At 41.4% G+C, this 12,330-nt stretch overlaps 1 protein-coding gene across 5 annotated transcripts in view; it reads right to left on the bottom strand.

The window, feature by feature from the left end:
- Positions 1-12,330, bottom strand: part of LOC124553653 (serine/threonine-protein kinase OSR1) — a 549,990-nt gene that overhangs the window by 106,856 nt on the left and 430,804 nt on the right. For all 5 annotated transcript variants that reach the window (XM_047127534.1, XM_047127532.1, XM_047127536.1 and 2 more), the window contains 2 exons: positions 6,500-6,714; positions 5,472-5,584 (listed from right to left, as the gene is read on the bottom strand). In XM_047127534.1, the coding sequence (XP_046983490.1) occupies positions 5,472-5,584; positions 6,500-6,714 (328 nt within the window). The remainder of the gene's footprint in view (positions 1-5,471; positions 5,585-6,499; positions 6,715-12,330) is intronic.

The raw sequence follows: 12,330 nt of genomic DNA, 5'->3' as shown, positions 1-12,330 counted from the left end.
ACTGAATCTGCTTTTCATGTGGGCGCACCTTATAAATCCATCAAGCAATTGAGGACATAGGGTGCAAGTGCTGCTTTGAGTTGAAGTTGTTGTCACAAGGGGGTGGGGTGAGGGAGGGAGAGGGGGACCGGGATGGAGAGGGGGGCCGGGAGGGGGGGAGAGGGAGGGGGGAGAGAGAGAGAGAGAGAGAGAGAGAGAGAGAGAGAGAGAGAGAGAGAGAGGAATTTTATGACAGAAGACAGACATAGTATTTCCAAGAAAAGTGTTATCACTGTTACACATTCCATTATACCAAGTAACGATGAGATGGGAGGTTTCTCTCTTCACTCTACTCAGATCAAACTTTTGTAATCTACAAAACTATCACCACACGTCCAAAACAAACATGACAAATATAATCACAAGCCACATATCTTATTTCAGCAAAGACAAACAACTTTCCTCCATTCTACACATCCTAAACAAAAACTGCCAAGTTCCAGGTTATCCAATTCCTATTCCCCTCCATGTCACTTCCTCAATTATGTCACATTCAGTACTTCCAGGGTGAAGGCTTTAGTTACACAATCTCTCTAAAAACTGTTTTGAGAGTAAAAGTCAACAACAATGAACAAAATCAGTATTTTTGTAATGTCTGGTTGTAAATGTTGCCAGCACACATTGTTGAAGGGGCATTGGACTGCTTTGCCAAAAGTGCCCTAAAAGGTATTTTCAGGTTCTGTACCATACTTACATGTGAGTACCTCTTCAAAAAGCACGTTTTCATATACTTCAACAATAATTAATGATTTTTTAAAAAGTTTTTTAGGGGTGGCATAAAGTACTCCGCCTCTCCTAGTAACAGGCTTTATGAAAAATGCATTGGTATTACTATTGTTAAATCCACAACATAAGAGGCAAAAATAAGAGCAACAATCGTATCACATGTAATAGGCAGGTGGCAGGGAGTGTATGCTGTAGGGCTGTGTGTACCACAACAGAATAATAATGATTTTAAGAAACAAATAGTAGGAAAATTATTGCAAAGCAACACAATGGTGCTAGCATTTGAGAAGGACAACAGAAGCAGACAGACAACTGGGAAGACAGAAATGGAGTAAGTTGCAAGCCTTTGGAATGTGATGTCACAGGTGACTGCTGCAGAACTACAGGACTGATCAAGCAAGCAATAAGAGATAAAAGATTAAACTTTACAAGGGACTATCCAAGCTCCAACCTCTAATTGTGTGTCAGTAATGCCGGTCACAAGCGGGAGTGGAAAGTTATGATGACAGAAGAGCTATTTGGGTAGCCATTGACGTAACCATACGTTAGGGACCGATGACCTAAGCAGTTTGGTCCCTTAGAAATTCTCACACATTTTTGAATACATTTTTGTTTCGATTGCACGAGACATGTTAAGTATTTAAAGTGCCAACAACCTTAACACACTAGGTGCTAGAGTATTATCAAACAAATTTTGGAGAAAAACACACACACACACACACACACACACACACACACACACACATCATGTAATAATTTAACAGTCCGTCACTATTTCTGTTACTGGAGTGTATACAGCAGGACTCGTACCGCAACTAAACTAAAAATTATGAAAAGTGAAATGAAGCTAACCTAACATAGACCTCAGGCTACACTACCAATTAGTGTCACCACTATGCAGATAAAGTCATTAATACTCCAACCGAGATTCGTATTCCAGATGAAATGATTAATAACATTTCAGTGTCAAAAGCAGAATGTGAAGGAAAGGCCATCCACAAAATATGATTAATTAGTATATTTGCCGTATAAAGATTTATCTAGTCAACAGCTGCTGACTGGGTAACACACACTTTCCTTTCGTTGGCTACCACCTTTCTCCACATAGGAACTTCTTGTCAACATTGCCTCATCTTTGAACAAGTGCAGCTCATCTGACAGCCCTTTGCATAATCAGAAAAAAATGTAAAATAAACAACATAGGAAATACGGAAGCGTCCGATCCCACCTGTCTGCTTTGACCCATGACGTCACAAATATGGCGGAAACAAAAACACACACACACACACACACACACACACACACTTTCCACAAGAAGCCTAATGACACTAACGGGACACGCGCAGGAAATGGGGTGTTTTGGGTGGGGGTGGGGGGGGGGGGGGCAAACTAAATATAAACAAATTTAGACGCCTAGCGTAGCTACAACGTGTAAGTGAAGACAGCCATGCATGAATACCCACCCACCTCCCCAGGGGTCGTAACTCCTGCAACCCATAGAAGATAAAGATGCTTCAGTAGCTGATTAGTGTTTTTTGTCTTTTTGTAAAAAAAATCTCATGGGATTAGAACGAACAGATCAGAAAGATAAATATAATAAACTAAAACAGATATTCGAGGAAACAGATAATTAAAATAAGTAATAAGTCTTTTTAAATTTAAAAAATCTCACGAGATAGAACGAACAGATCAGAAAAGTAAATAAAATAAGATGAAACAGAACTGGAGACAGCCACACGTCAAACCAAACTCCGCGCCGTCATGACGTCACACACGACAACACCCTTACGTCACGGGTCAAAGCCGACACATGGGATCGGACGCTTCTGTCAACCCATAACATAATTAATCAAAAATATAAAATGGTTCGACACGTACTGCAACATGAGTAACTGCTAAAAATTTTAGTTTAAGGTACGATGGAATAAAAGACACAAAGGATGGCTTAGACATGATTATGAATATGGATCATTCTCAATGTCAGATACAGCAGTTAAGCTTAAATGAACTGCAGCTAACCTACCGTTCGGTTGGTGACTCACAATAACTTTGTACACTATCTAGTAGAAATTGACGCGAGAACTGTGGATGTAGCACAATTTTAAGATTTTAAATTATAAAACAGTAACCAGCCACAATAACAGTTTAAAAAAATTATTTAAACCTTGAGCAGATGCAACCTACATAGAAAGGTGTGACAAAAAAAATTGTTCTGCCCCATTCCATTGTTGTTTTGGAATTGTGGGCCCATAGCTATTACTTTATTTTTGCTTCAGCTAACAATGATAGACTGTGTTCTTGTATGTCCAAGTGATCAGCCGTAACACAACACACACAGCAAGCTATTGTCTATGATATAATTAGTAATCAAATAGGCAGTCATCTGGGATCTGATGCAACTGCACTGTTTATTGCTTCGAGTGGGTCATTACTGTGCGGGTAACATCTATCCGTGGCAACAGAGTGGTCTAGTGAAAGTTTATTTCATTATTGTTTGATTAATAAGTGCTTTAGCTCATATTCTGTAAGTCTGTCCACTTGAAATTGTAAACCTTGTCATATTTATTTGTAATTCATAGTAGTAACATTTCAGACAGAGGACTTTTGCTCCCAGCAATCGTCTGCAAAAAGTGACAAGTTGTGTTTTCATATGATATACTGATCTTCCAGCCAATACTGCTGTTTTCAGAAATGGTATACCTTTATAGCCCAATTTCTCTAGTCACTACATTTCAATGGTAATGAGAATCGGCATGCCCATTGCTCATGGGTAAATACAGAGCTGGTGCAGTATAAGCAGACCAAACATCAACAACACACTGATATATAGAATTGATCAGATATGATTCCACAATTTAATAAGATGGCTGAACTCCGAGTCAATGATAGGAGATGAGGAAAAATATTTAGAATAGGATAAATGTGTAAAAACAAGCTAATTACAAAGCAGATACTGCCCAAATGGGTCTTACAACCACTAGTGATGTAGGTAATGTTAGTAGAATGAAAAGGGAACCACACTGTCGGTCCACAAATTGCTATCAGTCTATTGTTTTGAGAACTAACAAAGTTGAAGTGAAATACAATCAGCAATACACTTGCTATTTGTTAACACAAAGTGTACCTTTAAAACTAACCATCAGCTGTTTGTTACCTCACAAACAGTTTCATGGAGGACAAAACGGTCTCTCTCATAACACAATTAGGCAGTAAAAACAATAAAAATTATTAATGCATTGCAGACACTTTTCTCATAATGCCACTGTCCAACAATGAATGAAATATAAACAAACATTTAAAGAATGTCTAATTCACCATAATGAGCTGCTAATTCAACAATTATTTACCAATCTGTTCCAAGTGCACAGATCATGTATCAAAAGATAATTTGCATATTTTGAATAAATAATGCTATGCCATTCTTTAAATATTTATGAGCTGTGAGCACCCTCTTCATAAAATATACTATAAATAATTTACTTTTTTTCACGATCACAGAGAGCAATTATTGTAAATAAGACATTTTCCCTTAAAATCTGTCTCAATAGCAGTGTGTTCAGCAATGAAACCATGGATGCAGATCACTCATCTCCTGTGGTTGTGAGCAAAGTATAATATTAATTACCAACAGTCTTAATATACATATCCTGACATAGAATCCCACTTAATGGCTCATGCATGACACTTGACGCAATTAAACACTGAAAGGAACATTAGTAATTTTATAACAAGATTTCTAAAAGCAAGTAAAGAGACAGAAATGAATACTATTCTCCAAAAACAATTTTAATACGTCGTGGTAACAATATAAGAAATATATGTTCCGCATTTTTCTTTGCTGAAAAAGGCTTGGCATATTCCCTTTCAACAAAATCTTATGTTAACAGCCTCTAGCCATCTATCATTTTAAGTAATACATATGCTAGACAGGATTTTCAAACGGCACACATAAAAGGCTTTATTTACTTAATTAAAAGAAAAAAAAAATCAAAGTTATCAAACAAGGAAAAAAGCCTCACCACTTTGAAATTATGCCTGTGGACAGTAACTCAATCTGGACAACAATCAATGCCAGGTGAAATCATCAATCTGCTTACAGCTAACATGCAAATTTCTCTTACAGTGAATCTCTGATCACATCCGTAACATTTACTCCTCTTTATCTATTTCAGAAATTTTAAGGTAGGGCAACTATTCCAGTAACATTTATTATAACAGTTTATAATACAAAGATGAAAGATTCACTGTAAGTGCTTCAAGATAGAAAAAAATAAAATACACTTTCTCACAGGCAACACATTATCTAGTCACATAAGCACCTTGGACAAAACTTGCTGTCAAATCCACCATGGACATCCTTATTTCATATAGTACTTCAAAGCTAGTTCTTCCAATGTAACAGCAGTGATTCTTCACACCATATTGCTCATTTTCTTTTCCTGTTTTTCCCCAAAATAAATGGGAAACTTTCTGCTGAAGATTTAGTTAAAATGTGTGTTTTGTTTCACAAACATACTGAAGCTACAATATTGCTGTTACGTACCTGAAACGTTTCATTAATGTGCAAGTATCAACACACTGAAAAACAATTGCAAAAAAATCTTACTACTTCCTACTTGTAAAAATGTTCGAAAAAGTGTTACAGTGAGGTCTGGGAAGGGCGATGGGCTGGAGAGAACAAGTCTTGCTCTATCTTAAATAATTACCAGCAATTCGTCCATGCTCGTGTTCCATTTTTCCAGATTTATTCGTTTGATGGCACATTTTTCTTGCCGTGGTTTGCAAAAAGCGCCGTGAACAACTGCTGTTGCTCCGACACCTAGAAATAAAAGTAGAATTTCAATACGTTGGCACATATTCTGCAGAAATATTCATATTTATAGTGATTTTAACATTAAGTAACTAACTATTGACATTAGTCGTTTATATTGTGAAGTTTGCGACATGTTTTGTACACTAGTCTGCAAAAATCGCCATTATTTTTCTTTATTCGAGGTAAAAGTATGATAAAACACTCCGGGATGGAAACAACTATCTACAAGATAAGTGTGACTGTACGAAGGGAAGAAGAAACGAGTGAAATACACGGAGTCTAAATGTCAAAGGCTGTCATATGTCATTACGTGCAAAATTTACTGTGCACTATCACCTAAACAGAAACAGTATTTTATTATAAGTTAACCACCCAACTGTTCGTCTACTAATATGTTACGTCTCCATTGCCTTTAAGTTACAAGAACACCATAGCATAACGCCCAGAATTCAACTGCAGTCATGCCACGACGTAAAAAATCCACAAAAACATTCATTTTTTGCAGTTCAGCAGAATGTTATCTTAGGAGCATTACCTGTGTTTAGAATAACTGTTAGAAAACTATGTCAAGTTCACAACATTTCATTAAAAACTCTTACTTTTAACAAAACATTCAATAAAACACTGGTTTCACTCCCGGTACGTCACGTTTTCCGCTTCTTTCTCGCACTGTCATTCAACTAACAACTGTCTAGGGACTGCATGATGCAGTCATACAGTCTTACTCCACAAAAAATGAAAAACAAAGGCCACGTAAAATAGCAAGCTGCGGTACAAACTTCATTCGACTTCCAATAAAAAGAGAGAAAATGTATACACACACTCCAAACGATCACACGAACTTCATATTGCAAATAATACAAACGCTGAACGACACCAGGCAGATTTCGCCGTCACGTTATAGACAGTTATTTTACTGACCGATAACTTCCTTCAGTTCGTAGTCATCCTTAGAGTTGGGCCAGCCTTGCGTCGTCGAGCCGGCACCAGTCGTCGCCATTTTGTGAGCGAGAATATCTCCGATGGAAGCTCTGGCGGCCAAATGCGGACCTAAGCCGTCCGGGCCTGTGCAGTTGGATGTTTTCCGCCGGAAAATACCGGGCGAGCCAGGCGGCATGAGCCCGGGAGAGATTTTCCTGAAAGGAGGGGACACAAACACATGTAATTCAGCATTCTTATTGTAAAAGACACTTTCTCAATATTTAGTACACTGGCAGCAAGGAAAAGCGTGCGGAACGAAAGTTATTAAAAGATAACTCTGAGCGCAATAAAGCAAATAGGACAACGTAAGCAGGAGAAACAAAAGACTGTACGCGTAAGAAGGGGGCGGGTCCACACGTGGTGACGACAGCACGCAGCAAGCGACTATCGCTCTTGTAGACTACACGGACAAAGGTCATATTTGCGATCGCCCAATCGGTTCATTAACCGAGTAAACCGGACTTCTTGGCTCGCCTCATAACGGCACTGTATTTTCTTCTAGAAAGAGCGATATAGTTTAGTAAAATGCAACAAATACAGTCTTTACAGTGTACAGATATTGCATGCACCTTATTTATTCCTAATAGCAGAGAAGGATGCCTCATAGCACTTTGTTGAGGTGAGACTGCATCTGACACGGTGGCTGTTTACTTAGCTTCATTTGTTTGCGTAAAAGTGTACAAAGTGGCTGTGGCGTTGCTGTTACAATCAATAGACTGAACACAGAAGGTTGTGATCGGAGATTTCTTTTCCGCAACAGTAGTGAGTGTTTGCCGCAGTCAGATCAATATTCATTTCTGACAAATCAAGGTAAACGAGCTTTTCTTGGCAGCCAATCCTTTTTACGTAATCGGATCTCCCTCTGCCCGACTGCGTGCTTCAATAACAGCAACCAAGTGCTGTTTGGAAGACAGGCACAAGGCATGGATACAGGGTTAAGAAAAGATGCGGAGGGAAGGAGGGTCAGAGTTCTTCAGTCTCTCTCCCCCACGAAATGCGCTACATATGCTCAGAATTTTAATAAAAATAACAGTAAAATATATACAATATTTCATGATCATAATCATTTGTTAACATCAGTTTTTAGTACAGTGCTTTTGCCTTTTTGGTTATTTTTTTTTGGGGGGGGGGGGGAGGAGGATCCCCGCCTGTTGGAAGCAAGCTTACGTTTCTGGGTGTTGTCCTGCATATCAACGCTCATGATTGATCTCCTATTGTCATGTTCACCATTCTTCCTTTCTTCATGATTTGTGATCATCAAATAGCCGCCGACCAAGCTCTACAAAAATATGTACCGAGTGACTGTAAATAAAATGCAGCTACTCACAGTGTGGGCTGTATTGCAGCGAAACTTGATAGATATTCTAATGTGTTAATACAGAGCCGATTAACGTGGATAAAAATAGTTCCGATTTTGGCACAAGGTGCAAGGCGTACGGAACTATTTCCACGTGTAATGGCTGAGGAACGGAATGTGGACAGAAAAGGTCAAAAAAGCGAGGAAGGCGTTATGCTGATGATGTTATTATTAACCGATTACTACAGGATTTGTTCAATGAATGTGAGCACTGGAGAGGCCGACGAGATGCTGCATCCATAAAACGATGTGATCAGCAGTTGCTCGCAGCAGTTTAGGTGGAATCTGAGCAACGCGTTCATATTACACTCTCCGTCAGATCAGGTACAGACCGAGCGTATCCGTGGTAAAAGCGTTCTTTTATATAGTCCCAGAGCCAAAAGTAAAAACTATTCAGATGAGATCGTCTCGCAGGTCATACATCTGAAACACCTGTGCAGATAACACGTTCGTGGAAAGTTGTATCAAGCAGATATTTCTCTAGACGATCGCCATGAGGTGTTGCCTCGTCTTGCGTGCGAAATGAAAATAGTGGTTTCCACACAGTTGCGACCACGCAAAGCAGGAATCACACGCTGTAAAAAGTGGTCTCGATAACTTGCATGCGTCACGATACACCTGACAGGCCCTCTTCGTGAATTCTCTTAAAAGAAGAACGGACAGCGTTGTGAATCCACAACACATGGTCACATGAGGCAAGTGCAAAGCTTCTTCGCGCACAGCAACCCAAAATCGTGAGTTCAAATTCAAATGGCTCTATGCACTATAGGACTTAACATCTGAGAGCATCAGTCCCCTAGACTTAGAACTACTTAAACCTTACTAAACTAAGGACATCACACACATCCATGCCCGAGGCAGGATTCGAGCCTGCGACCGTAGCAGCAGCGCGGTTCCGGACTGAAGCGCCTAGAGCCGCTCGGCCACAGCGGCCGGCAACTCGTCAGTTCTGTGTACTTACTGCACCCTGAGTGTAAAATGTGCCTCGTCACTCCATCTTATCAACTTCGATCCGTACCGGACACCAGAGAGCAAATTCAGAACATTGCTGCGGATCAAGAGGTTGTTTAGGTCCTGCACTGTTTGGATCTTGTACGGGTACCAGTGTAATACACTGGAAAGCTAAAGAAACTGGGACACTTACCTAATATCATGTAGGGCCCCGGGAGCACGCAGAAGTGCCGCAACACGACGTGTCATGGACTCGACTAATGTCTGAAGTAGTGCTGGAGGGAATCGACACCATGAATCCTGCAGGGCTGTCCATAAATCCGTAAGAGTACGAGGATGTGGAGATCTCTTCTGGACAGCACGTTGCAAGGAATCCCAGATATGGTCCATAATGTTCATGTGTGAGACGATTGGTGGCCAAAGGGAGTGTTTAAACTCAGAAGAGTTCTGGACGTTTGGGGTGTCGCATTGTCCTACTGGAATTGCCCAAGTGCGTCGGAATGCACAATGGACATGAATGGAAGTCGGTGATCAGACTGTCACCGGTCAGAGTCGTATCTAGACGTATAAGTGGTCCAATATCACTCCAACTGCACACGCCCCACACCATTACAGAGCCTTCAACAGCTTGAATGCCCCCCTGCTGATATGAAGGTTCCATGGATCCATGAGGTTGTCTCCACATCCGTACACGTCCACTCGCTCGATACAATTTGAAACGAGACTCGTCTGACCAGGCAACGTGTTTCCCGCCATCAACAGTCCAATGTCGGTGCTGACGGGCCCTGGCGAGGCGTAAAGCTTTGTGTCGTGCAGTCATCAAGGGTACACGAGTGGGCCTTCGACTCCGAAAGTCCACATCGATAATGTTTCGTTGAATGGTTCGCACGCCGACACTTGCTGATGGCCCAGCATTGAAATCTGCAGCAATTTGCGGAAGGGTTGCATTTCTGTCACATTCAACGATTCTCTCCAGTCGGCGTTGGTCCCGCTCTTGCAGGATCTTTTTCCGGCGGCTGCGATGTCGGAGATATCCACTGTACACTCGTGAAATGGTCGTACGGGAAAATCCCCACTTCATCGCTAGCTCGATACTGTGTCACATCGCTAGTGCGCCGACTATAACACCACATTCTAACTCACTTAAATCTTGATAACCTGCCATTGTAGCAGCAGTAACCGATCTAACAACTGCGCCAGACACTTGCTGTCTTATACAGGCGTTGCCGACCGCAGCGCCGTATTCTGCCTGTTTACATATCTGTGTACTTGAATACGCACACCTATAACAGTTTCTTTGGCGCTTCGGTGTATACAGGGTGGTCCATTGATAGTGACCGGGCCAAATATCTCACGAAATAAGCGTCAAACGAAAAAACTACAACGAACGAAACTTGTCTAGCGTGAAGGGGGAAACCAGATGGGGCTATGCTTGGCCCGCTAGATGGCGCTGCCATAGGTCAAACGGACATCAACTGCGTTTTTTTTAAAATAGGAGCCCCTATTTTTATTACATATTCGTGTAATACGTAAAGAAATATTAATGTTTTATTCGGGCCACTTTTTTCGCTTTGTGATAGATGGCGTTGTAATAGTCACAAACATACGGCTCACAATTTTAGAACAACAGTTGATAACAAGCAGGTTTTTTAAAATTAAAATACAGAACGTAGGTACATTTGGACATTTTATTTCGGTTGTTCCAGTGTGATACATGTGCCTTTGTAAACTTATCATTTCTGAGAACGGATGCTGGAACAGCGTGATTACCTGTAAATACCACATTAATGCAATAAATGCTCAAAATGATGTCCGTCAACCTCAATGCATTTGGCAATACGTGTAACGACATTCCTCTCAACAGCGAGTAGTTCGCCTTCCGTAATGTTCGCACATGCATTGACTATGCGCTGACGCATGTTGTCAGGCGTTGTCGGTGGATCACGGCAGCAAATATCTTTCAACTTTCCCCACAGAAAGAAATCCGGGGACGTCAGATCCGGAGAACATGCGGGCCACGGTATGGTGCTTCGACGACCAATCCACCTGTCATGAAATATGCTATTCAATACCGCTTCAACTGCACGTGAGCTGTGTGCCGGTCATCCATCATGTTGGAAGTACATCGCCATTCTGTCATGCAGTGAAACATCTTGTAGTAACATCGAGTAGAACATTACGTAGGAAATCAGCATACATTGCACCATTTAGATAAAATGGGGGATAATTATCCTTGCTCCCATAATGCCGCACCATACATTAACCCGCCAAGGTCGCTGATGTTCCACTTGTCGCAGTCATCGTGGATTTTCCGTTGCCCAATAGTGCATATTATGCCGGTTTACGTTGGTGAAAGACGCTTCATCGCTAAATAGAACGAGTGCAAAAGTCTGTCATCGTCCTGTAATTTCTCTTGTGCCCAGTGGCAGAACTGTACACGACGTTCAAAGTCGTCGCCATGCAATTCCTGGTGCACAGAAATATGGTACTGGTGCAATCGATGTCGATGTAGCATTCTCAACACCGACGTTTTTGAGATTCCCGATTGTCGCGCAATTTGTCTGCTACTGATGTGCGGATTAGCCACGACAGAAGCTAAAATACCTACTTGGGCATCATCATTTGTTGCAGGTCGTGGTTGACGTTTCACACGTGGCTGAACACTTCCTGTTTCCTTAAATAACGTAACTATCCGGCGAACGGTCCGGACACTTGGATGATGTCGTCCAGGATACCGAGCAGCATACATAGCACACGCCCGTTGGGCATTTTTATCACAATAGCCGTACATCAACACGATATCGACCTTTGCCGCAATTGGTAAACGGTCCATTTTAACACGGGTAATGTATCACGAAGCAAATACCGTCCGCACTGGCGGAATGTTACGTGATAACCACGTACTTATACGCTTGTGACTATTACAGCGCCATCCATCACAAAGCGAAAAAAGTGGTCCAATTAAAACTTTCATATTTCTTTACGTACTACACGAATACGTAATAAAAATGAGAGCCCCTATTTAAAAAAAACGCAGTTTATCCGTTTGACCTATGGCAGCGCCATCTAGCGGGCCAACCATAGCGCCATCTGGTTTCCCCCTTCAAGCTAGACGAGTTTCGTTCTTTGTAGTTTTTTCGTTAGATGTTTATTTCGTGAGATATTTGGCCCGGCCACTATCAATGGACCATCCTGTATACATATGAGCCAAAATATCACCTGCTTAGCAGCCTGTTGTTGCACTTTTCAAACGCAGTACAACGGTTTCTGCTTGGCATGGATTCTACAGGTCCTTCACAGGATTCCAGAAGTGTGTGTCGCCAGATTTGTAAGCACAGGTCAAGCAATTCCCGCAGCCGGTACAGACCAAAAACATTCGCTGGGCAAGACATGAATGTGAGGTCACTATAATGTCCCTCAAACCACTGCAGCACGGTTTTGGCCCTGCAACACGGACAGTTAT

This window comes from Schistocerca americana, chromosome 11 (genome assembly GCF_021461395.2).
Source record: "Schistocerca americana isolate TAMUIC-IGC-003095 chromosome 11, iqSchAmer2.1, whole genome shotgun sequence".
Taxonomy (NCBI): domain Eukaryota; kingdom Metazoa; phylum Arthropoda; class Insecta; order Orthoptera; family Acrididae; genus Schistocerca; species Schistocerca americana.
This window is presented reverse-complemented; position numbering and strand designations above follow the sequence as displayed.